Raw genomic sequence first — 27,132 nt, forward strand, 5'->3', positions numbered from 1 at the left:
CAGGAACAAAAGGGAGTCATGGTTTGACATCAGGGGGGTGGTAGGATGCTGAGGGCAGCCAACCCCCACCCCCAAAATGGGCGGGAGATAGACTGAGCAGCAGAGAGCCTGGCATGCGGAAGAATCTGGGCCCCCATCCGATCCCTGTGGCACCTTTATGAGTAAACAGCACTCGCTGCGCCCAGAACTGTGAGCTACATAAGGTCCCTGCCTCAGTCAGCGGGGCCACCAGCAATGAACAGGGTGCCTGACTCTAAGACGAGGCCTGCTTGGCACCATGAAGAATGACAGAGGACACAGATGCCATGTCCAGCCTTAGTGTCACCACTCTCAGACGTGTCCCTGGCCTTAACCTTCTCCATGGGGTCTGCCTGATCCCACTTGGAGGAAGACAGTGGGCCCAAGAGAAAGGTGCACGCCCCCAGCAGGTGTTATCTGTGGTGGGTGTCTGGCTGCAGACCCAGCTGGGATCTCAGGATGGTGAAGGGAGGCTGGGATTAGAGCCTCCCCCACCTGGGATCAGCGGCATCTCCCAGGGCAAGAGCCTGACGTGGAGGAGAAATTCCTGCATCTGGGGGCCCTGGACTTCACACCATCAGCCCTGCTGACCGTCAGCATTAGTGAGTCCTGCCTGCACTGGCTGGGACCCTGGCATTCAGCCCTCCCAGGCCACTGCCTGACTTGCCCCCAAGTCTACCAGGGGCTGCTCGTATGTATAGCTTACAGGGGAGTGGCTCCCAGACATTCCCAGAGTCCCCAGGAGCATATTTAAAATGGAGGTACTTAAGCCCATGCACCCCTCTTCTGTAGGTCTCTGCTGAGATTATCTCAAATTCTTGTCACGCTTAATATAAATTTCCTATTTCCTAGGGCTCTTGCTGGTCTAAGGCAGTGCTCTCAGCCAGGAGCGGCCGTGCCCCCAGGACACGTGGCAATGTCTACAGACATTTGTGGTTGTCCCAGCTGGTGGGGATGCTACTGGCACCTGGCAAGCAGAGGCCAGGGACACTGGTCGACACCCTCCAGAGCACAGATGGCCACAGGGGTCCACAGCGCCAAGCAGGAGAAACCTGGACAAAGCAGCCTCATTCCCGGAGCCACATGCTGGTCCTCAGTCTCCCCTGCAGAGAGGGGCTCTGAACATCAGCCTGGCAGCAGCTCCAACCAGACCGAAGACAGCAGCAGCAAAGTGCAAAGAGCCACCTGTCCGAGAGGAGACGGAGCAGCCCTGCGGGGCCCCGGCAGGACCTCCGGGAGCACAGCGGGCTGAACCCGCCCGCACTTGCCTTTCCTCTCACGAGCTCCTGCCGGCCTGGCCTTCCAGAAACTACAAAAGAGGGATCAGCTGGGATTTCCCTTTGAACCGAGGTTTGGAAATATGCAGAATATTCCAGAGGTACCGGATCTAGACACTTCAAGGGAAACACGACTGGGCTGTCACCTCATTACTGCGGGCAGCAAGTGCAGGGTGCTTCACCACTCAGCAGGTACCCCAGCAAGCCCTGGGCGTCAGGCAGCTCCAGCTGGCACAGAGTTGGGAGGGGGGTGTGTGTGTGTATTATTTTATTTTATTTATTTATTTTTTGAGACAGAGCTTCACTCTGTTGCCCTGGGTAGAGTGCCGTGGCATCAGCCTAGCTCATAGCAACCTTGAACTCCTGGGCACAAGTAATCCTCCTGCCTCAGCCTCCTAAGTAGCTGAGACTATAGGTACCCACAACCACACCTGACAAATTTTTCTATTTTTAGTAGAGACAGAGTCTCTCTCTTGATCAGGCTGGTCTTGAACTCCTGTGCTTTCAAGGGATCCTCCTGCTTTGGCCTCCCAGAGTGCTGGGATTACAGACGTGAGCCATCACACCAGCCTGGAGTGCATTTATTGATTATGCTTTTTATTTTCTGTTTTGACTGATGCTTTGACATCACACATCACAGGGCCTTGCTGATTCTAGAGAGATTGATCCTCCCTAACTGCTAGGGACAGGAAACAACCCTCCCTCTGAGGGAGGCTTTCTCATGACACCAATGCAGAGCCCAGAGCCTTGGAGCCACGGAGCCCAGGGATATACCCAGGGCTCTGCACTCCAATACCCGCTGGACATGCCCCAGGACCAAGTATGAGACAACTCAGGACAGCCTCCAGGCCTGGAGCCCACCAAATGATTCAAACTAGCCGATCCTGAGCCACTCCCCCACCTCACTCACTCCTCCAGAAAACCACAGTGAAGTCCTTGGCCTCGCTTCTTCATCCTGCCCTGGTGGTGGGGTATGGCCCCTCCTCCCGGCCCTGTCAGCACAACAAGCTACTTTTTCAATGTCAGTCTCCCCCTCACCTGTTGGCTTCACCACACCTGAATAAACAGCACTTACATTTGAGATGGGGGGCAGAAGTGTCCAAGGGAGAACTTGCTTTACCCCCAGGGACGTCCCTAAACACTACCTGTACCTAAGAACCTAGGCTTTTGATGCCATCAGCGTTGGGTCAGAAGGCCAGAGCTCTCAGGCTCCTTATCGGACTCCCCAAGAGCCCGACTGCCTCAGGGCAGGGGTTGGGGAAATAGGCGGTACCTAGCTGGGTGTCTGTGGGGTGAGTGTTCACCAAAGCAGGGGACATCGGCGAGTTGATGGCATTTTTGCCTTCTTCCTGCAGGTCACTCACTGTGGAGCAAAAAGAAAGAAAACCCAGGTTAGTGCAGATGGCTTCCCATGTTGGCTGTGGAAGTAGAGAGAAATAAACTCCTGTTTTTCAGCATTTAACAAACATTCCTAATAGGCTTGTTGCCCAGAAAGAGTCCAAAGGAAAATGCTCTGGACCAGGAATACATTCTGCAACTCTCCCCCTTGCCAAGCATCCCCAAAGCCAGCCAAACTCTGCCCCTGGGTTTTCACTGCTCTTTGAAACACATGCTAAGACACTGAAGGTTCCCGATGCTTGCAGATGCTTCCAGATCTGCCCACGGCTGCTGAGGCAAAGCTTGGACCCAGCAACAGGGCCTGAAAAGGTGGGGTTGCTTCCCTTCCCCTCGAGAGCATCGTCTTGCAGGTAGAGAGGACAGAAGAGGCCCAGGAGGTCCCTTCCTGGGAGGCCGGCTGCAGTGGTTATGCTGACAGCAGAGAAAGAACAGAAGACCTAGTTTCCCGTGAGCAGAAGGCCATACAGGTGGGCTTCACGAGGTGAGCCACGCAGGTGAGTGAATGAGCCCGTGACTCTTCTCAGCCAGACCTGAGGCTTGGCACATCATCAGCGTACCGGATATACCTGGACATCAGAGACGTAGCAAGGGCCCGGGAGGTGAGGGGGAGCGGGGGCCGACAGGGGATGCTTTGAGCCAGCCCCGCTCGCCTGGTCTCAAAATCACAGAGAGGGAGGAGAAAAGGAACAGCATTTTCAAAGCACAGAAATTGGGTCACATAAAAACAGAGAAATTTCCACACCACCCTTGAACATCAAAGATGACACTAAGTGGGACCAGAGATTTTGTGACCTTAATAAGCGAGAAACATGCTCACAAAACCCGCCCGTGCTCCTGAACGACAACAAATTGAGAAGGGGCTTGCTATACACAAGGCCTGGGGGATTGGGGGGGCACTACCCAGTGGACCGCTCGGCGGGCAGGACACACACAGGCCTGTGGCCACGGAGCCCTGGTCCAAATCTCAATTTGCCACTTGTTGGCATGTGGCCCTGGGTAAGTCCCTTCACCTCCTTAAGCCTCAGGGTTCCTATTTATAATGTGGGGGTGGCAGTGTACCTACCTCACAGGGTTCTGGGGAATGAGGGGGATGATGAGTGTCCAGCAGGTGGCCCAGAAGTCACACCCTAGAGCAGGAGGGACAGCAGTGGATAAATAATGGCTGTGTCACAACCTCCAAGAAGGGAACAAACCCCGGGAAGAGTGACCAAGTGGAGGGCGAAATGCCTCATTCCATGGAGAAGCATGGAAGGCTCCCTGGAGGACACAGCAATGGAGCCAGCCTTGAAAGACAGCAAGAATCTGGCAAAGGGCTTTTGGGACGCCGTGCAAAGCACAGGGGTGGCAGATCAGAGCCAGACGTCCCGAAGCCCAGCCTGGTGGCTGCTGGCACTAAACCACACAAAGTTTCCTGAGATGCCCTTGTAGGTCAGGCTACATTCCTACTTTCCCAAAGACACAGCCCCTCTGCTGAACAGAGTCTCTTCTAAACCCGACTACCATCCTGGGATAATCGCTCTGGTTTTTGGAAGGAAGGGCTCCTCTCGTGCCCATGGCATTTCCCTCCCTGAGGACCTAACCATGCCAGCTTAGTGGATTTCTCTTAATCCCAGGAATGTTTTGGTTTTTAAAGTACTGGTCCGCTTGCCAGAAAGAAAAACACTTCAAAGATGCAAAATGCCGGCTGTCTTGAGTCACAGAGAAGCTCTGCTGGCCTGGCACGCGCTTGCGGGCGGTGTGTGCAGAGGCTGTGAGCATTCCAAGGCGCTGGGGCTCGATTTCGTGAGATCAGTGATCCAGGGGGAAAGGCCATCCCCCACTTGTTTTCCTGAGTTTCTGCATTGTTCTGAGATGGATGCCTTTGTCCACACAAACCCCACCACCGATGAGGGAGTCAATGCCAAGTGCACCAGAGTTCACCTAGCAGTGCCATGTTCCTGCCGGGAGCAGCTGGGGAGGCCGAGTCAGCAGAGAGATACGGGGAGAGCATCTGGTGGGGTGAGTACCCCTGCCACTCCTCACTCCTCACTCAGCCCACGACAGCAGAGTGGGAAGTGCAGGCCACAATCTCCAGATCGTCTAAGTTTTTAAGAAAAGCTAGAAATATGAGATTTTGGGTGGAATCTCCCAATTTATAAATGTCAGCAAATAATTCCAAGGCCAGGGGCCAGCCAGAGGTCACCCGTCTGCAAACTTGGGTTGCAGCACATGCCCAGCCCATATCCTGACTGTCAGAGGGAAGAGGGTCACTAGTGAGGTTTCCTGAGCACCTACTGTGTGTCAGGCACCTTCCCTGCCACCCATTCATTTATCCCTGACACGTCTCTGAGAGAGTGGCTGGGTCCTATCAGCCCTACTCTGTTAGGTGTACAGCCACATGACCTATGCCACAAATTGGCTCCACCAGAGCAAAGCTGAAGCCATTTCTACCTGCCCTTGTACACCTCGCTGCTTCCCATTAAGTCTTACCCATCTTCAAGCCTCAACTTACTGGCCACCTCCTCCAGGAAGCCCACCTGGGCACTCCCCTACCAGTCCAGGAATCCCTCTACCTGACTCAAGTCACGCAGCCCTGTAGCCATCTCTTTCTGCCCACCCCCCAGCAGTGCTATCAGCTCCTGCACATAGTAGGTCTTTATGTTTGAGGAACAGCACAAGGAAGGTCTTAGAACCTTGGGTTTCAAATCCAAACTCAGCTGCTGATGAGCAACGTGCTCCCGGGTAAGCCACGTGAGTGCTCCGTGGGCGTGTTTCCATCAGTGATACACCTTGGAGGGGTGTGAAGATTTTAGGAGCTGAGCACCCAGAACCACTGTGGGCATGCAGTGACCCCCGATGAATGCTGACTATCCTGTCTGTACCAGAGGGACACACCCGTGCTTCCAAAGCCCACTTGCTAGGACTCCACCTAAACATCCAGGCTTACCAAAAAAACCCTCTCTGATTTAGAATTACAATAAGAACATAAAAAGGAGGAAAGAAAACTGAAAACTAAAAGCATCTCATAAAAAGCCCACATTTATACCTCAGGCCAAACACGAAGGTTCCATCTTTGATTTTCTTTAAATCTTTTCCTTTGTGTGGTTTTATTTATTTATACCCAGGTTCTTTCCAAAAAAGGATTTTAGGCAGCTTTTTTTTTTCTTTTGACATTATTAGGAAAACAACTTTGAATACAAGCAGGTTTCAAGTACGAGGTTACCTTAAGGGAAAGAAAAGATCTGAAAAACACGAAAAGGCTCTGAAAACACAAAGGTTCACTGGTTACTGACTCTAAGTGGGGGGTGAAGGGCAAGGACAAGGGATCGTGACTCACCCCCTGCAAAGATGGGGCAGGAGAAGCTGGGGGGGCAGAGGGCGGTGCGGGGGGGGGGGTGGCGACACAAAGAGGGGCTCACCTGCGGGTGGTCTGGGGAGGACAAAGAGCCTGGGGGAGACAAGCCGCAAGCCCTAGGTGGCCAAAATGATGTTGACTCCATTTCTGACATTTTTGTAAGTATGTCATTTCAGCACCGTGGAGACTCTTGGCCACCTATGGGGACTTTCTATACCACATATGCACTTCCTGGTTTTCACAGAGAACAAAAGATCAGGGGGAGAAATTTCAGAGAGCCTCATCTGAACCAGGATCAAAGAGAAAAACCCAACAAAAACAGCCATTCTTCATCTGCTGCTTGTCTAAAAGAAGAATTTGAAAATGGCAGGCAGGAAAGCTGCCTCAATTTCTGACACTCAACCGGCCCTTTTTAAGCCCTACCCACCTCTAGTTACAATTGATCCTCCTCAAAGAGACTGAGTGGACTTCAGAGCAGCACAGAGGAGAAAGAAAGGCCAGGTCTGTGCCAATCCCGCCACCAGCTCCTCCCCAGCCACAAAGGGGCACTGGAGCCCCGAGACGTCCCTGCTAAGTGAGGCTGTCCAGGCCTCTGCCAAGGAAAGGAGCGCGTTCTATAACTTTTCCAACTTTCGTCTGCGCTCAGAGGGGTGGTTTCTTTGCAGAAGTTGTAACTTATTGGAATAATTAAATTCATCCGCCATGAAGGTCTTAGAGCAGTTCTTCTAAAAATAAATCCAGCTGTATGTCACGTGAAGATCTCACAGCTCAGTGGAGTTAAAATAAGACCCAAAGAAGATGTAAATAAGAATAAAAACATCATTAGCCTCGACAGTCGGGGCAAGGGGGAGATGCTGATGGGTTGTCTTTGCTGACATCCAAACACAAGGTGATCAGAACAATCCCCAGGTCAGCACTCAATGGGCTGAGCTATTTCTGGCGTATCACATGTGCAGATGCCTTGGACTGTGAGGCCTGGCCCTGCCCCGGAGGTGCATGAACTCAAGTTCACTCTCCAAGTTGCTCAGGACTACAAATTGCAAGGATGACAAAATCTTGCCCAGGGTGGAAGGCAGGCAGGGCAAACAGCTCCACCGACTGCAGCTGCCCCTCCTGACCTGATGCAGGAAAAGAATGAAATGACTTTCAGCAATCCATGGAGCAAAACTTCAAAGGAAGAGCCTCTTAACCTTTCAAGTGGCAGATCTGGTTTGTTTTCCCTGAGGAACGGGTTTTGGCCTTGTCATGCAGGACGCCCGTCTTAATGAGCTTGGTATATTTATGTTCGTTCCCCACACTGTAATTTCTAAGCAGAGGATGAGTTTCTGAGTTGTGCTGACAAGGCCAAGGGAATACGAAAGCCACCGTGACCGCTGTGGAAACCAGACAGATCGCTCAGCCTGAACGTCTGATTTATGGGGTTTGTTCTGCTGGGGCACTGAGGTTCCATCCCATTTCTCAAAGTGAAGCAAGTTGGAGAAGCTAAAATAAATGTGTGAGCATTTCAATAAGGTAAAATCCAAAGGAGTCAATGTCGGTACTGACTCCACTTCAACAGCTCACAGCTAAAGATCTGTCCCTATTGAGGTCATGGCAAGCCTTGGGTTACAGCCCTGATCTAACAAAGCCTGGTGGAGGGGTGCCCAAGGGCTAGGCACATAGCTGGGCAGGCCATGTCCTCGCACAGCAGAGAGCCAAAGAGGGAAGATACGTCCAGGGCACTTCCACCACAGCAGCTGACCTGGCACCTGGCACAGAGAAGGCTATAAAGGTTCAATGCACAATGAAGTGCAATACAGACCATAGTGCTGAGTTTAAAAAAGCAGGTTGTAAATCAATACAGCATGAGCTGAGTACAGTGAAGCACACGTGTAGTCCCAGCTACTCAGGAGGCCAAGGCAGGAGGATCACTGAGTTTGAGGCTGCAGTAAGCTATGATGATGCCACTGAATTCCAGCCTGGAGGACAGAGTGAGACCCCATCTCAAAAAGAAAATAAGAACAAAATTCATATGAAAAATACAACTAGAAAGTTCAACATTGTGTATTTCTGCATGTATACATCTAAATGTACAGAGAAAGGGATGAAAGGGCATGCTCCAGCATAACAAGAGCAGCATTACCTCTTAAGGTCCACATGGCTAAAGGAAAGGAGATGAAGGGAGGCTTTGGCATGAGACTGTGATTATAGGCTCCTTATGAAATAAAAATAAAGCTAAAACAACAGAAAATGAACAGATGACCTGCCAGGGGTACACACAAGCTCTGGTAGGGGCCCAAAGGAGTGGCAGCCAATTCTACAGGGTAGAATACAAAATGGGTGCAACCACAGTGATGGCTGTGGGGCCCAGAAGGAGCCTTGAGACTCTCTTGCAGGACTGTCAGCCCCCTGGGGACAGAGTGAGCTACCCAGAGGGAGGGAAGAACCTGGGAAGGGGAGACCATGGCCAAGTTGCACCCATGCAAAGAACCAAGACAGAACCAAATCCTGGCGCTGGGATGATAAGTAAAAGCAAAGGCCCCAGCCCAGTGTCACCTGGCCAGGAGGCTCTCTCACCACCTTGGCCTAAATAGTTCACTCCTAGCCTCTACCCAGCCCAGCCCAGCTTCTCCCCTTTTGCAGGTGACTGTCCTCAGCACCACTCTTTCCTCCCTTCCATCCATTTATCCTTCTTCTGGCCAAACAAGACCTAGCTTTCACTTGGGAAGAGCCAGCCTTTCTGCCCCCATTCCCAGGCCTTATACTTGGTATTACAGCCCCAGAGGGGAGCAGGCATCCCAGGACAAAGCCAGCGGGCGCACTATATGCCCAGGAACACCATCAGGGGTGGACACGGCCCAGTCAGAGCTCAAGAGCTGTACAGACTTTACCAGGAGTAGAAAATGAGATGGGTACTCTTTCCTTTTTCCCTCCAGCCTTGACACAGAAAGGATGCAGGCTGAAGCTGCCCTATCATCTAACCACCACACAGTACCTGGAAATGAAGGCACCATGTCAAAAGAGCTGAGGGAAGGAACAGACTCTAGACGCTTGAGCCATCTGCTGGATCAAGCCCTACCTGAGGCCAGTATCTTCTAGACCATACCATCAAATGTACCAATGAATTCCGTTTTGTTCTCAAGCCACTTTGAGTAGGTTTTCTGTCATGTACAAACTGAGAAAGGCTTATCTTCTAACACACAAAACTCACCATATCTCTCCCTGGTATGGCACACCCCATGGCTCCCACCAGCACCAAGATAAAACTCAAACCTTTAATAGTATTGCCCCAAGACTCTCAATGAGCAGACCCCTCCTCTCATTAATCCAGCTGCAGTTCCCATGCTCCTGCACACACCTGCCACTGAGTCCGTTCCAGACCACTCACGTGGGTCACCCCTCTGTACCTCTGCCCCAACGATCCCCACATCTGAGTTGCCCTTCACTTTCTATCATCCAACCCCACCCCCATGCCCCAGACTGTTCTGGAAAGCATTCTCTCCACACTCCTCACCCCTGGTTCCTACAGCTCCCCACACATGACAACGATAAACCCTCACTCACCTGCCAGTCATGCAACGGTGGGGTGCGCCCACCTCCCTGCCCCCAGCAGTGTACACGGGGCCAGGTCCTATTTACCTCAGCCTCGTATTCTGCACAAAACCTGACCCACGATAACTACTTGATAAATATCTATAGAATGAATGAACAGATGAATACAAGCACATTTACACAGGCAAAGTGGAGCTAAGTAGAGAATTTAAGTCAGAGAAATCAGAAGAACGGCACACAGACTGTTCTCACACAACATTCCACCTCCACCACTTAATTGGGTGGAAAAAGAGGGTTTCCATTAAGGCTTACATTAGCCTGGCAGTCGTGGGTCACCAATAACCCAATTAATGCGCCCATGTAGAGGATGAGGACTCAAGAGGCAGGATTCTGCTGTGCAATTAGGGAGTCACTGGTGCAATGTTCTCAAGCCTCACCTCCTGGGATGTCACTCAGACGGGCCACCTGCTGCAGGCACCCAAAATACAGACCACCGTGATGGAAAGAATCCGTCCGTCTCAGGGAAACTAGGTCTAACAAATACCAGGAACTGCTTAAGTATAAATATATTTTTAAAAAGCTGCAAGCTCAGAAGCCAGCATTAAATAGATGCTTCCCTGGGCCCAGGAACACAACCTCTTCTTCCCCTGTGCCCTCGGGGTGATCAGACAAATGTTAGAACCACAGAAAAATGAATTGTCCCTGGGAAGACAACGGGAAGACAGACTTGTAGGTGTACGCTGAAATGTCAGGTTTACATATCATCCAGGCAGGCAAGCAGAAACCAGGGCACGGGAGGGGCTCGCGGGCTCCTCATTTCTAAAGGAGGATCGATCCTTTGGAGACAAACAACGAGCCGGTCGGCTTTTCAGACTGAAGGCCAGGTGGGTCAGATTCTTCAATTCATCTGTGAGATTCGTCAAGTCCTCGGGCCCACCTTCATGGTCAGACCTCTGCAGTGCTGGGCCTTGGGGCTCCAGCCATCCCCCGCCCACCACCCCACCCCACAGCATCTCAAGATGCTGTTCCCAGAACACCAGTCCATCAGGTCACTCCTCAGCTTACAGACTGTCCCTGCCCTCTGCTGCCTCCAAAACAAAGTCCAAACCTTCCTCACTTATCGCACACGATGTGCCACCCAGCCCAGCAGCCTCTCTACTGCCTCCTCCAGCCGGGACCACCTCACCTTTGCTCACACCAGGACACCCAGGTCACCACAACTTCTGAGCCCACTGCAAAGGTCCCGTATCCCCGCCCCTCTGGAAGCCACCTTCTCCTCCTCCAAACCCCCAACCCAGATCAGAACCGACCCAGACAGAAGATGGGCAGGTGGGGGTGCTCCCTGCAGGACCCTCTCACACGCTTCTACTTCAGAAATCTTTTAGTCTGTTCACTGCAGAGGGGTGAAAACCAGCCCTGATCACAAGGCCGTCGTGATGATGAACTTTACTTGATGGCACACGGGGCCAAGCAGCTGAGGGGGATGCGTGCCCCTCCCCACCCCTCGTCCCTGCCCTGAGCACTGCACCGGGACTCAGAGACCAGATTAGCATGATTTGGGGTCATCTGCTCAACAAGGGCTTGCCTGGGTAGAACCAGAACAAATCTTGTCAGTGCTGGGCGAGAAGCAAAACATCCAGGCAGAATCTGGGAGACTCTGAACCAACCTCTCAGGCCTCACCTCAAAGGCTTTACACTTTGCCACAGGGCATCATCACTAGGATCCACCCTCCTGGAGCACTGGACACACTGCCCAACTACCTCCTCTCTCAGCGAGCAGCCAGACACACATCCCCGAGGCCAGCCTCCCCCGCCCACAGAAAGGCCACCCTGTTTGCCTCCAGTCTCCTTTTCCTGACTTGCTCAAGGGCCTGGCAATCCCAGCACGTGGGCCTGGACATGTTCATCTCAACCCCTCTCAGGCCCCTGGATGTGAGCGCTCTGCTCCCTTGATTTGTAGAGGGTATGCCTGTCACATTTCTACCATCCATCACACTGGTTTTTAGTGAGTACTTCAAAGTGATTTTAACTGCTGGTCATGAAAATCTGTCATTAGTTAATAATAAAGGAAACAAGAGCCTAGGAGAAGCAGAAGGTGGGGGTGGGGGAACCCAAAAGAAACAATTATCAAAAAAGTGACACCAACGTTGTCCCTGGGGTGTGTCACAGTCACCGCCCCTCTGAGACCAGACATCTGCTAGCAAGAGGCAAATATGACCCACCGAGGTGGGAGGTAATGAAATCTGCTGAGCACTTCCAGCAGTGGGACGAGCCCCGTGAGATTAACACACCTTTAGAGAAACGTGCTTAATAAACAGAAAACAGAAATGGCAATGGGAAAAATAAGTCTGGAGAAGCATGTTCAGCTGGTTCCTGGGCTGTGAAGCTCATATTAATTAATCTGATCAGTAATGTCTCAACATATCCAGGGAAATCCAAAGTGTGCTCTGCTGAGAAAATAAGAAGATTAAATCATTAAGTCTTTAGAAAAAAAATGGACTCTGCTGTGCACCTGCCATAGAAACGCTCAACTGGGAGAGGACTCGGAAAAGGCCGGAAGGAGCGCCCTCTAGTGGCAGAAGCGAGAGGCGACACAAGCTGGGAGGTTTCATAGCAAGACAATCGGCCCACTGGGGAGACAAGCCCCTTCCAAAAGCAGGGGGTTTTGTGGGGTGCTTGAAGCCCACTAGCCCCTCATTCTTGCAGCTATTTCCCCCCTGAGACACTCAAAGAACCATTTCATGCAGCCCCGCCGGACACAGACAGCTCCAGCATCCCGCATGGATGCAACGCCCCTTTGCAGCAACAAGGGCAAAAGACCTCAGGACCCAGGTGTCCCCACATCTGTGTACCTCTGGACTCAGAGGTCAGGCATGTTGAGAGGCCCTTCTGGCCCCCACTTCCCATACACAATCCCACTATCACAGATGAAGTCACAGCGTCCTCAGGGGACACACACACACGGCCTGCTTTGTCTCCCGGGCTCCTGGACCATGGGAGGTGCTCAGCAAACACTCGGTGAGTTCCACGGTGAATTCCCAAATGGATCAGACTTTAGGACTCTACCGCTCCTTCCTCCCGTGGTGCCCTTTCTGGAGCTCCCTGTACTCCATGCATATGGTCTCCGTGGCAGGCTGGACAGTGGGCCTCCTGGAAGATGTCCACCTCTTAATCCCACAAACACAAAGAAGGATCTTGAGATGGGGGATCAGCCTGGATTATATGGGTGGGTCCTTCTAACAGGGAAGTGGGACGGTTGGAGTCAGAGACGAGCAGACAAAGATTGGAAGACGCCATGGTGGCAGCTTTGAGGACGGAGGAAGGGGACATGTACCAGGGAATGTGGGGGCCTCCAGAAGCTAAAAAGTCAAGGGAAGGGGTTCTGCCCAAAGCCTCTGGCCTCAAGATGTTAGGACATCTGACCTCCAGAATTATAAAATAATACATTTGCATTGTTTTAAACCACTGAATTTGTGGCATTTTGCTACAGCAGCCCTAAGAAACTGACAGTCTCAAGACAGCCCGAGGGACTCCATGTCACTCCAAACAGGCTAGAACCTTCTCTGCTCCAGTTTACTGAGGACCAGCTCCACTTTGGACACCTGATGGCACAGTAGGTTCTGAAACAGACGTGGCTTTGGTCACAGAGGCAGAGTGGACCTCAAACTAGCACAGAGGATGCGTCTGAGCAACACCAAAGATAAAAACACAACTGTCTCCAAGGCTGCCCCAGGTCAATGTCCCATGACACCAATGCCTGAAGAGGCTGGATTCTTAGTAGCAAATCTGCTAAAATGTATTTTTATCTGCAAAAGCAACAGGATGGCCTCGCAGGCAGCAGGACCTGAAGTCACTTTTCCCCCGCAGCTTCTCAGATGGCTCAGCCCAGTAGAGTGAGCTGGAAGGCCTCGGGGGTCAGGCCACCCACTGCCTCCCTCCATGGCCAGATCATTCAGGGGGTTCACGGGAGGTAGCCAGAGATGCACGACCTGCCCGACCTTCCCAGACATAGCTGGGACCCACACACTCTCCCAGTCCCTCTGCATCACAATGCCTTCTCAATCTGGCCACCATCCTCCTGGGGACCAGCCTGCCAGGGTCTGTGACAGTCTTCTTGAGAATTTCACCACAGCCCCAGAGTCAAAAGGGCTGAGCTCACTGCTCCGTGCCCCGAGGCCACCCTGCCCCCTTTAGCAGCGATCCTCCCACTTGTCCTCCAGGGCTCCCACTACTGGTGAGGACCACCCATGGGCCCTGCCGGGTGCAGCCAGAGTGTGCCGCCCTCAGGGCTCAGGCCCAGTCTCCTGTCGTGGCCCAGCTTCTTGATCCTAACTCACAGAGCCTGGGCCACTCACCTGCAGTGAAAGTGACAAGACACACAGCCGTGATGAGGAGACACAAGGGAGTGTCACTCAGCATTAGGAAGATGCGAGCTGCTCACTTTGTAAAGTCACACGGACACAGATGCTTTCGACTGAGCAAACGCTGCCAACCTGCAGAGGCTGCTCCGTGTGGTCCCAACCACGGACACCCAGGAAGAGGCGAGACCATGGGTACAGCAGCAGGCTCGGGAGACAGGAAGGGGGACAGGCAGAGTGCAGAGGACTCTGGGGGCAGAGAAACCACTTGGGAGGATCCTAGGATGGTGGATCCGTGTCGTCACACATTTGTGCAAAACGCCCAACACAAGGAGTGAGCCCTGAGGTAAACTAGACTGGGGACAATGCTATGAATGTCGGCCCATCAGTTGCAACAAATGTCCCCTAGTGGGGAGGGGGCCTTGGGGGAGGTTGTGCATGTGTGGGGCAGGGGTGCAGGAAATCTCCATCCTTCCTCTTAATCTTGCTATGAACCTAAAACTGCTCTAAAATGGTCTATGTCAAATTTTTTTAAAAGAGCAGTGGTCGGGAGGGCCCTTCCAGGGTCACTATGTGTGTGGGTGCATATGCAAACGTGTGCGTGTATCCGGGGCAGGCCACGGGCAGTTACATCCCCAGGCTCAGGACTTCCCTTCTCTCGACACCCCCGGCTCCTGGGGCACCTTCTAGGTGGCTCTCAGCTGGGGGAATTGTCCCCTACCCCCAGAGGAACACAGGGCAGAGTCTGGAGACAGTCGGGTCGTCATGACTGACGTCCAGTGTGCAGAGGCCAGAGGGGCACTAATGCCCTGCAGTGTCCAGGACAGCCCCCAACCACTCATCCCACATCAAGGTCATAGACCTCTGCTGATCAGGAGGACCGGAGCTGGGGTTTGATTCTTCCTGCCTTGTGAGATAAAGATCCAGAATATGGCAGGCGCCTGTAGTCCCAGCTACTCGGGAGGCTGAGGCAAGAGAATCACTTAAGCCCAAGAGTTTGAAATTGCTGTGAGCTGTGACATAATGAGACTCTGTCTCAAAAAAAAAAAAAAAAAAAAAAAATCCAGAATAAACACACATTCGCTGACAAGCCCAGTCATAACTTCCTGGGGCTGTCTGGGGGTCCCTGGGAGCCCAGGAAGTGTAAGAGACAGAGGCTCCCAACACTGCTCCACACAGAGGTGTGTCTGCAGACAGTCCTGAGCCGTCATCCACATCAGCATCCCCAACATGCTGGGGTCCTGCACCCTGCCCCAAGCATTGTTGTGTGGACATCCCAGCTGTGTCTGTCATCTGCTCTGTAAACTGCAAGTGTTAAGTGGGTGGTGGGGGCATTGTTTAGCCCACAAGGCCAAATAGACCATTGAGGACAAAGGCATGGCCAGGCAGAAAGCCTCCTGCCTGCTCCCATCTGGGCACCCTGGGGAAGGTGGCTCTCACAAGTGGTCCCTTGTCGTGGAGAGACGGCCTGCACTCCTCTGCCTTTTTCTTTCTCACCCAGTGTGGACATGGGCTGGGCCACAGGAAGGGGCCCCAGGGCAGGGACAAGCTCGCTGCCAGATTCTAACTGACCCACAGGCCCCCACTGGCCTGGGCTGGGGCTCCGGTGGGCAGCTGGAGGAGGGGGATGCCTCATGATTCCCCATCCCATCCCCCTCTTCCTTCCTGGGAGTAGTGGGAGTCCTCTGCTACTTCTGTGCCACAGGCCAGGTCAGCCTTCCCAGTCCCCACTCAAGGCTGTGAGTTCAGCAGCTTGCGCGAGGCTGGCTCTAGTTGGCCTCTGGTTACCCTGACAACGGGGCTCCCCACAAGGAAGCACCCGACAGTGGTGAGTGGGGAAGCCACTGGGCTCTAGCCAGGTGCAAGCTCTGGGTACCAGTGACAGCTGGGGCCAGGCAGGGCCAGCCAGGCCAGCCAAGTGTACAGTCATCGTCCTGAATGGCCTGGACAGCTGCTGCCAGGAGGTGCCACCAACCAGCACCAAGGGACCCAGCACTAAAAGGATGGCCTCTGTCTGTCTTGCTCACCCAGGCTGCTGTGCAGGCAATAAGACAGACCACGAGCTCACAGACGCCAGGGCTGACTGGTTCCACCAGGCTTCCTCCTTTTGCTAGAAGGCTCGTCCCAGGTTCAGATGACCGGCTGCTTCTCCTGCTTCCAGAGAGCCCTTCCCATCGCCCCCGCCCCAAACGTCCCACGGATAGCTATTCCAGAACTCTGCTTCACTCCCGTCCTGAAGCCTGACACTCTGTTATTATTTTGTTTACAAACTGTCTCCAACATGAGCAGAAGCTCTCAAGTGCAGGGACCTTGTCTGCCCAGCACGGGGTCTGACATACACTGGGCCCTCCATACATGTCCACTGAATAACTACATAAAACATATGTCATAACCACACCTCCTTCGTGACAGAACATATGAAAATGCCAACAATACTCGAAAATCCATCTTGAGGACCTACCACAAATAGGCGGGTCACTGAGCCCAGCTGGCGACCTAGCAGTGGGGAAGGAGGTGGCCCCAGCGCCTGTCCCAGGAGGCGCACCTGCAGAGGGATGTCCCCTCCTTGGGGATCCTTGGCCTCCTGCAAGTGATGAATGTTCCTGCTCAAGTACAGGACATCCCAAATTTCAAACACCTGTCCTGCTCCCTCGGCTGCACAGAACGTCTGCATTTGGAGAAAACAACTGTAAGGATCCCTTTCATCTCTCAGGAGCTGAGGAAAAGTCGATATGGATGTGTTCGCTCGCTTTTAACTTAAAACTTCCTCCACTAAATAAAAGAAGTCTGGCTTTGTAGACAAGTCCTACGGCGTAATTATGATAAGATGTGGCCTCATTCACTCATCCAACCAGCACCCTAGTTGACGCTTACTAACATCAGGCCTGCACCAGGAGGCTGGAGAGTGGGGTGACCCACCAAGCACTGGGAGGGCAGGGGGTGGGGTGGGCCACCAGGCACCAGGAGGGTAGGGGGTGGGGTGGGCCACCAGACACCAGGAGGGCCCGGGGTGGGGTGGGTTACCAGGCACCAGGAGGGCGGGGGTGGGGTGGGCCACCAGGCACCAGGAGGGCAGGGGGTGGGGTGGGCCACCAGGCACCAGGAGGGCAGGGGGTGGGGTGGGCCACCAGGCACCAGGAGGGCCCGGGGTGGGGTGGGCCACCAGGCACCAGGAGGGCAGGGGGTGGGGTGGGCCACCAGGCACCAGGAGGGCGGGGGTGGGGTGGGCCACCAGGCACCAGGAGGGCAGGGGGTGGGGTGGGCCACCAGGCACCAGGAGGGCCCGGGGTGGGGTGGGCCACCAGGCACCAGGAGGGCAGGGGGTGGGGTGGGCCACCAGGCACCAGGAGGGTAGGGGGTGGGGTGGGCCACCAGACACCAGGAGGGCCCGGGGTGGGGTGGGTTACCAGGCACCAGGAGGGCGGGGGTGGGGTGGGCCACCAGGCACCAGGAGGGCAGGGGGTGGGGTGGGCCACCAGGCACCAGGAGGGCCCGGGGTGGGGTGGGCCACCAGGCACCAGGAGGGCAGGGGGTGGGGTGGGCCACCAGGCACCAGGAGGGCCCGGGGTGGGGTGGGCCACCAGGCACCAGGAGGGCAGGGGGTGGGGTGGGCCACCAGGCACCAGGAGGGTAGGGGGTGGGGTGGGCCACCAGGCACCAGGAGGGTAGGGGGTGTGGTGGGCCACCAGGCACCAGGAGGGTAGGGGGTGGGGTGGGCCACCAGGCACCAGGAGGGTAGGGGGTGTGGTGGGCCACCAAGCACCAGGAGGGTAGGGGGTGGGGTGGGCCACCAGGCACCAGGAGGGCACGGGGTGGAGTGGGCCACCAAGCACCAGGAGGGCATAGGGTGGGGTGGGCCACCAGGCACCAGGATTGGCCCAGGGGTGGGGTGGGCCACCAGGCACCAGGAGGGCAGGGATGGGATGGGTGAGGATCTCAGACACAGTCCAGCCCCATGGCCTTAGTGCCTGGAGACAAGTAATGAAGCAGTGTGAGAATCTGGGGACCTGGAAGGGGACAAGTGGCAGTCCAGGGAGGCTACCTGGAGGAGGCAACCTTGGAGTCCAGTCGTTTTTTGTTTTTTTTTGAGACAGAGTCTCACTACGTCACCCTCAGTAGAGTGCTGTGGCATCACAGCTCACAGCTACCTCAAACTCTGGGGCTTAAGCAATTCTCTTACCTCAGCCTCCCAAGTAGCTGGGACTACAGGCACCCACCACAATGCCTGACTATTTTTTGGTTGCAGCTGTCATTGTTTAGCAGGCCCGGGCTGGGCTCCAACCTGCCAGCTTCAGTGTATGTGGCCTGCACTCTATTCACTGAGCTATGGGCGCCGAGCCTTTGAAGCCCAGTCTTGAAGGAGTTTATCCTGCACGGTGGAGGAAGAGGGTTCCTGTCCTCCATCCCCATGTTCCCAGCAGGCAGGGGACTTAGTAACAATAACTGAACATGTCCTTTCACTTGGGTTATCCTGTGGCAGGAAGACGTCTACCCAGCCAGGAAGAGAGGGAGCCTCTGAGGTTCCGATTAGCAAACCGCCAGCTCTTCCTTCTCAAGTCCCCTTCCCTCATCCTACTCCACACTCACTGAAATTCCCCAACCTGAAAGGGTATGAGAGATGGCCTGTGGGGTGGGGATGGGCAAGGGGTCGCTCTTACCGAGGGCCTGTCCGCACACATCCTCCCTGTGAGCTCGGCTCCCGACTACCTGGGAAGGGGTTGGGATGGGACAGGGCAGGGGCAACAGCAAACAGGGGACTCACTGGTGGTCAGGTAGCTCAGGCAACCCACTCTGTCCAGCTACAAAGCCCTTTCCACAGGGTAACAGACCTAGGGAGTCACGGACACTTAAGAAATCTTCGGAAGTTCTCATGTTCTTCGACCCCTCCTGCAGAGAGGGAGGGATGAAGGCAGGACCCAAGCCAGCAGCTGGTGGCAGCTCAGAGGTAGCAGCGTGGAGGTGGCAGCAGCGGCTTCCCTTTCCCGGGTGCCTGCTCTAGGCCAAGTGTGGACACCCACAGGGGTCCCCAGCAAGCCTGTGAGTGGGTTACCCTGATTATTGCCATCTTCACTAAAGAGAAAACTGAAGCTCAGGGAAATCAAGGACACTGCCCAAGGGTCCCCCAGGACACGGAGCTAGAGTTTGATTCCTCCCACCTTATGAGCTGAGGATTGAGAATACACACACATTCACGACAAGCCCCGTCAAAACCTCTGTGCCCTCATACACAACAGTAAGCTTGGAAGGAGGTGACAAACACTGGTGACAAGACTGATTCCAGGAGGGACCTCTGGGTGCAAAGGCAAGGCCCACTGGGGACCCCTCTTCCAGCAGAACACTTACCAGACCTCCCCCTCCCATCAGCAGTGGCCTTTGACATTGCTTTGCCCTTGAAGAAGCCTGACGCAACCAGAGGAAGGCTGCACAGCGGCAGGACACGTAGGAGCAGGCAGGACGCCCCTTTATGGGGTCTCCCCGGGTAGGGCCCAAAGTGAGCTGCCCAGGTGTGGACATTCAAAGGTCCCGGAAGCGGAGGAGGTGCTGGTTAAGTAAAGCTAAACAGATGTCTTTTCTACAGGACTTCTCAGAGCCTTGGCTCTGCTGAAGCACCAGTGTCTCCCTCCCCTGCCCACCCAGCGCCAGTCCCAGGACACTCCCAGAAACACTGCTGGGAGTAAGCCTGGGCCCAGGGACCCTTTCACAGTGACTCTTGCCCCACAAGGCCAAGGTGGGGGATTCTGGTCTGGGGTCTAGGGCAGGTGAGCCCATGAATAGGAACCACTGGCTTAGAGTAAGTCTGGCAAGATGGAGCCTCAGGGGTTAAAATCCAATGCGTCTGAGTAAAGAGGCTCCAGCCCTTGTTCAAGTCCTTTAAGGCCGGGGATGGATGGGCAGGGTCTGCCTTTACTGCTGGGAAGAGCCACTGGCCTAGTTCAATCACTTTTCCCCTTTTATTACAAGGTCTATTGTCTCTGAAGAGCTGCCTCAGAGAGGGAGCCAAGAGCCTCCCTGTTTTCCATGTCCTCAGGACCCTCCTTCACCTGCTGGTTTCTCCTCTGAAAATGGCCCTGCACCTGCAAAAAGCCTGCTGAAAAGAACTCTGAAATCAAAGGCAAAAATCCGTCTGTGAGCTCCCCCAGGGACAGGCCTATGTCTCATTCATCTGCATACTTGGACACAGCATCCCCTGTCTGAGGACAGAACAGGCAAAGTTCAGGAAAAAATGTGTGCTCCACCAAAGAGGGAAAGGAAAGTTCATCGGGACCTTTTCTAGTGTCAGAAACACAGAGCAGGTGCGTAAGCAGGGCCCAGGGAGGTGGTCTTCAAGCCAAGGTTAACACACTGACTAGGGAGCCTGGCTGCCACTGGTCCCACTTGCTGGGTGACCGTGGGTGGGTTACTTAACCTCTCTCGGCTTCAGTTTCCTCAACTGTAGGAAAAAAGCTGTTGGAGGACAGCACAAGGCAAAGTGTGTTAAGAGGCTGGGATACAGAAAGTACTCAGTGAACTCCAGCTGTGCCCTCGTTCCCACTTCACAGGTGGGAAAACCGAACACCAGGACATCTGGGTTGACTGTCCCAATGGACACTCACAACGGCAGCGCCAGGCTCAGCCCCAGGCCTGCCCAGTGAAAAGCGCCTTCTACTGACCTGCCTCCCAAAGACAAAACAGACAATATCCCACTCAGTGGTGACCAGACAGCCAGTTAGAAAGAAAAGATAAAAGCAGAGACATCCATCCCATCCGATACCGCATGGGGGGGAAATCTTAACAGCAACTTATCCCTGAAAATGTTCCAAACACATTCTTCTGGGCCCAAAGATCCAGATGCCCTACCAGAGTGACAGAAACTTCATTCCCCAAGCGAGACCCCAGCCATCTGGGCCACAGTGAGAAAATTGGATACCCCATGCTGAACCCCAACACCTATGTCCCTGTCACCCTCCTGAGAAAAGTCAAGTGGCCACCCAGGGTCCCTTCGCACAAAAATAAAATTCTACCATAAAGCAAAAAAGAAAATAAGGGCCAGTCTGGGTTTAACTTCTGCTGAAAATGGTAAGGACAACAGGCCAACTCACTGGTGAGGAGGGCACGGCTGAAGGAGGCTGGGAGCGTTCCCTACTGCTCGGCAGACAGGCAGGCACAGGTGCCAAGTTCATATATGGACGGGGATGGGGTGCCACTATGACTTGCAGTTGGAGGACAGGCCTCTTCAGGGAGATGCTGGGGGAGGCCACACAGGATGAAGCCACACAGAGGGCCAGGTTGTTCTCAAGTGATAGCACCCCGCTAGCCACAAATGTCATTTCTATCTCGACCCCCACCGATTTCACAGCCCCCCAGACTGTATCCCAGAGCACAAACCCACAACACACAAAGAAGGAAGGAAGGGCGTGACTTAGGACACATTTCACTCAGCAAGAAAACTGAACAACACTCTTCCCGAACATCTGCCCTCGCTGTGTCTGGACCCCAGGGCAGGAGAGGTGAGGGGGTCTGGGGCTCCCACAGCCGGGTTCCCACACCCCTAGAGGGAAGTGACATCCCCCCAGGCACACAACATCCCAAATGCATCTCCTAGTTGCAAGAGGACCAAACACTCAGGCTCTGAACACTTGTCACCCTGTTTCCATGACAACACAAATCAAATACAAGAAACAGAAACTGAAGCCCGCCCAGGCTGCCCCAGTTGCGGAGGAGGCAGGAGAAGCTGTCACTTCTCGGAAGGAAGGTCTTGGAATGGGGCAAAGGGGTCAGACGGGGGCCACACCCACTTCTACCTGAAGCCTGTGCCCCCCCAGGGCCTGCACATCATTGCTGCATCAAGGTTCCCTAAGGCAGGGGAAGGGGGACACTCACCACCTTCTTCATCTAACAGAGGAGAAAACGCAGGCAGTGAGGGCTCAGCCGGGCTCTCAAGGTCACATACAGAGTGCACATCAGGACCCCCAGGTGTGTGCCGCGCACCTGCTGTCCACCAGGCATCACTCATGCCTCGGATGCCATAGTGAGAACAACAAGGCCTTGCCTTCAAGGAGTTGGTATCAAAGTAAGAGGACAGTCAAAAACTGCAAAAATACAGTGTTCCAGAGAACAGCAGGTGCAATGAGAATAAGGGGTGGGGAGGCACCCTCACTAGGATGATTAATTAAGACTAAACCAAATCCAAGCTGCACCTTCTAAACAGGTCGCCTCCTTTTCAACATAATCCGTTAAAAGCCAGAGAGGTGGGCGGCACCTATAGCTCAAAGGAGTAGGGCAATGGCCCCGTATGCCAAAGGTGGTGGGTTCAAACACAGCCCCGGCCAAAAACTGCAAAAAAAAAAAGCCAGAGAGGTAAGAATTCCACCTCTTTATTAAAATGTTCCTCTCTGAGCTCCAAGGGGTTGATGGGGAGCAAGGTCGTCCTATCCCCGTCTTCTGTTTGAATCCACCTGGATCCTTCACTGGCCCCAAACACACCAAGCTCTGCACCACAAAGCATTCAGGCTGGGGCAGCGGCTCACAACTGAAATCCCAGCACCTTGGGAGGCCAAGTCAGGAGGATCCCATGAGGCCAAGAGCTTGAGAGCAGCCCAGGCAACTTAGTGAGCAAAACCTCATTTCTACAAAAAGTAGAAAAATTAGCTAGGCATGGTGGAGTGCACCTGTAGTCCCAGCTACTTGGGAGGCTGAGGCAGGAAATCGTTTGGGCCCAGGAGTTTGAGGCTGTGAGACTCTGTCTCCAGCAATCAATAACAAAGCATCCAGCTAAAAGACAAACATTTCAGAGAAAGGGTAACTTACCACAGCAGCCTGCCTCGTACGCAGTAGGTGCTCAATAAATGTTTGCTGCCATTCACATTTCTTTCAATAGCTTTTTAAAAAGATCAAGGCTTCCTTCCTATAAAAAGGTGGAGGGGTAATAAAATACAATCTTCCCAGACAGACTTCTGAGAACCCCCTCCCAGAAGCAGCCCACAGGGTGCAGACACAGATGTCCTCAACACCGCTAGGGTGCTGTCACTTCTCCTGATTCGTCTGTGGGAGATGGAGCAGACAGATGAAGCCCGGCCAAGCATACAGTCATCATCCTGAATGGCCTGGGCCTGGTTCTGTGGTTCCCCACAAAACACCAAAGTCGGGTAGCACTGGGGCAACAGTGTGTTCCGGAGCCTTGGGGCACTCAGGCCAGGCCCAGCTGGACCCACACCCTGAGGGCTGTGCCACGGCAGATCCCAGGGCTGCACCCAGCCCTGATAAATGCCACCTTCTTTCCTCCACTTAACCTCATTCATTCCCTGAAAGGGTCATAGGATCAAGCACACCCAGGAGGTCAACAGGAAGATCACCTTGCAAAGGCCCCTCAGGCTCTGCAAACATTTCCTGCTTCCTCTAACAAGCTTCTTTCTGCCCATCTAACACTGCCTCCACCAGGGCCTTGCCAGGCTACATGTTATTCCTCAACATCGAAGATGACCAAGGGCAAAGGAATCCAAAGACACCATGGCTTGGAAGGAAAAGCCACTCAGAACGCCGCACTCAGCTTTGGTGTGACTTCAACCAGATAATAAGGGAGGCTGCACTTGAGGGCTGGTGGTCTTAATGGGAAGCAAGATGGCTGATGTGGCCTGCGGCAGCATACATACCACCCCTGAGTAGCTTAACAGAGAGCCATATTGTGTTCCCTAACCCCCGGCACTCCCTCCCCCGAGACCAGCCCTCTGCCCTTTCCTGGCAGAGCATATGCAGGGACAGAGAGAATGCCCACATATCCCCTCGCCTACCAGAGAGGTTTCTTCTTGTGTCAGAGAAGGCACCAGCCCATCCACTGGACAGCCCCCCCAGGCCTCTCGTGTCAGAGAAGGCACCGGCCCCCCCAGGCCTCTCGTGTCAGAGAAGGCACCAGCCCATCCACTGGACACCCCTGTGGGGCCAGGGGGCTGGGCAGGGCTGGGGGAGTGATGTGGAATGTAGTAACAGAGATGGCCTGGTCTACGACAGCTTCCCATGTGCCCCTGAGCAAGTCACCCCCAAAATCATCTGGACGTGCAGCAGCCGGCTGCCAGGCCCTCTTAAGCAGGGACCGTGTCCTTTCTGAGTGCAGGTCCTCAGCAGACCAGGGAGCAGGGAATGAACTGGACACTCACACACACCCCTGGGCAGGAGCCCGACCCTGGAAAATCACGTGGCCCAGAGAGCCTTCCTTGATGCCAACTGTCACTGCATCGTCCCTTCTGCCACCCTCTTAACCATAACCCCAAGGGCAGGGGCCCAAGGCCCCTCAGCGGACACTTATGGAATATTAAGAAGTATTCACACCAGTCTCTGCCCCAGTCCCTTGCAATTTCCTAAGCCACAGGGGTGCTAGGAACATCTTTTGTTCTAATATTTGGTTCCTGAACAAAGCTTCTAAATCCCATGGAATTCCTGGGTACTGGGAGCACCTTTTGTTCTCATGAGGTGACTCTAGTGGCTCCTGGATGGGGGCTGGTCACCAAGAAGATGGAGCCAGGATTAGGAGCCTGGAGCTTTCAGATCTACTCCCTGTGCTCCAGACAGGACCTGGAAACGGAGTTAAATAATGGATCATGCCTGCAAACAGAAGCCTTCATAAAAATCCTGAACTTCGGGGTTCGGGGATCTTCTGGGCTGGCAAACAATCTTCATGCTGGAGGCTAGAACCCCCTCAACTCCATGGGGACAGAAGCCCCTGCACTCAGGACCCTCACAGACCCCCTCCCTGTGCACCTCTTCATATCCTTTACTAATAAATCAGTAAATGTAAGAAAAGCATTTCCCCAAGCTCTGTGGGCCCGTCCTGGCAAATCAATTGAACGTGAGAGGGGGTTATGGGAACCCCGATTTACAGCCTATTGGTCAGAAGCATAGGCCACAACTGGGGCTACCACTGGCATCAGAGGTGGAGGGGCAGTCCTGTGGGGCTGGGCCCTCCACGCATGGGCTCTGACGCTCTTGCTCTCTCCAGGTGGATGGCATCAGACTCAGTCGGATTACAGGACACCTGCTGGGGTCTGTATGTTGTGTGGGGAGAGGGCCCCACTTAACTGGTATTGGAAGTAGGGTATGGGGTGGTGTGTGAGGAAAACAGTCTGCTTGCTCCTCTGGCCATGCTCGACAAATAATTACCCCAGTAGTCGATCCCCATCATTTAGGGATTCTATGTTTTCAGACTTGCCCACTCGTTGAAACTCTGGCGGGGACATAGAGTCTCGCTCTGTTGCCCAGGCTGGAGTGCCGTGGCATCAGCCTAGCTCATAGCAACCTTAGACCCCTGAGCTCAAACAATCCTCCTGCCTCAGCTTCCTGAGTTGCTGGGAATACAGATGCCTGCCACAATGCCCAGCTAGTTTTTCTATTTTTTATAGAATCAGAGTCTCACTCATGCTCAGGCTGATCTTGAACTCCTGAGCTCAAGCAATCCTCCAGCCTTACCCTCCCAGAGTGCCAGGACTACAGGCATGAGCCACTGTGCTTGGCTATTACCAAAAATTTTAACCCCAAAATCAGTACTCTCTTGGCACTGACAAGGTCAGTTACCAATGCATTACACAGGCAAAACACTGGAGTCTCCTGATGTGCATGTCCCATCGGAGGCCACACAGCGCGCTCCACCTTCTGTTCCAGCTTTTGTAACATAAACAAGTGTTCATTTCACGGTTTACTTAATGACACAGTCACATTTTTGTGCTTTTTCTTGGGTGACTTTGCTATTTAAAACAGGCCCCCAGAGTAGTACTCCCAGCATTCCCAAGTCCAAGGAGGCTGTGATGTGTGTTACAGACAAAGTACATGGGAGAGAAGCTTCATCCAGGCGTGAAGTGCTGCTGGCCATGGACGTGGTGTTAATGAATAAACAGCACGTGTTAAATAAGGCGTCTTCAGATAGAAGCGTACACAAAGGCAAGTTATACACTGGTATGGTGCTAAAATGGGACCAGAGGCTCCCAGGAACCTAGCCCTGTGCTCCACTAGGCGTGGACCGGCTACTCGAGGATGGCGGTGACTCCATAGCACACAGCTGCTGAGAACTGGCTCCATTCTGAAAAAGGAATGGACTAACTATAGCACCCCACTCCAGCCAGCTCGTTAGACCTCGTCCCATCCTCCCCACTTCTCTTCTTGAGTGACATGTAAGACACCTCCCTGGCCTGCCCCCAGAGAAGCCCAGAGGTGTCTCCCTTCCTCTAGGAATTAATGCCTAATACCGCTGGGATACCAGAAGACGTCTACCCAGGTAAGCCCCACCAAGACTATCTCACACTAACCTCTAACTTCCTCACAACCAGACCAAAATGCCAAGATTTTTGGAATCCCAAAGCTCCCAGTTCCCACCATGCGCCTCACCACCAATTTCTTCCGGCTCAGCCTAGGTTTTTCCTGCGCAAACATTTAAAAATTTCCCATAGGCCAAGTGCAGTGGTTCGAGCCTGTAATCCTAACACTCTGGGAGGCCGAGGCAGGAGGATCCCTTGCGTTCAGGAGTTCAAGACCAGGCTGAGCAAGAGTAAGACCCCATCTCTACTAAAAGTAGAAAAACTAGCTGAGTATTATGGTGGGCGCCTGTAATCCCAGCTACTCGGGAGGCTGAGGCAAGAGGACCGCTCAAGCCCTGGAGTTTGTGGTTGCTGTGAGCTATGATGCCAAGACACTCTACCCAGGGCGACAGAGTGAGACTCTATTTCAATAAATAATTAATAATAAGTTTCTTATTGAGAGGTTTCCATGGCCACAGGATTTAAAAATGCCCCCCGTAACAGCCACGAAGTTCTAATTCAAGAAGTCACATTTCAAGAAGTCAGTTACATTTCTGAGTGTCCTTTCCACCTGCCCAGGACACATCAAGAACATTTCTGCTGAGAACAAGCAGTGACAGTGTGGCGTGGAGGGACACACAGCCTGTGTATGCCATGTCTACCGCCATCGTGCTGAGCAAACACACGCAGGAGAACCAGGAGTTCTGCTTAAACCACACAACGATGGCCTCTGCATCTGTGTAGTGACACACCTTCTGTACCCATCAAACAAGCTACGTGAGACTTTGTGAGGGAAAAGATGTATGACCTCTTTTTTTTTTTTAAGCTGAGATAATCAGCACCAAGTATGTGATACTCTGAATTTACACCAACACCCACGTGGCAATGGGCATCTTCTCCCCCGAGAACGGGACACCACACCAGCCCACTCAGCTTCCCAGGGCTGACAGCGAATAGCA

At 53.7% G+C, this 27,132-nt stretch overlaps 1 protein-coding gene across 9 annotated transcripts in view; it reads right to left on the bottom strand.

The window, feature by feature from the left end:
* The window catches only part of PARVB (parvin beta), a 96,833-nt gene that overhangs the window by 47,329 nt on the left and 22,372 nt on the right, over positions 1-27,132 (bottom strand). For 8 of the 9 annotated variants that reach the window (XM_053584560.1, XM_053584558.1, XM_053584557.1 and 5 more), the window contains exon 2: positions 2,569-2,658. The exons of the other annotated variant lie outside the window; for it this stretch is intronic. In XM_053584560.1, the coding sequence (XP_053440535.1) occupies positions 2,569-2,658 (90 nt within the window). The remainder of the gene's footprint in view (positions 1-2,568; positions 2,659-27,132) is intronic. 9 annotated transcript variants of the gene reach the window in all.

The sequence above is a fragment of the Nycticebus coucang genome, chromosome 3 (genome assembly GCF_027406575.1).
Source record: "Nycticebus coucang isolate mNycCou1 chromosome 3, mNycCou1.pri, whole genome shotgun sequence".
NCBI classification, from domain to species: Eukaryota; Metazoa; Chordata; class Mammalia; order Primates; family Lorisidae; genus Nycticebus; species Nycticebus coucang.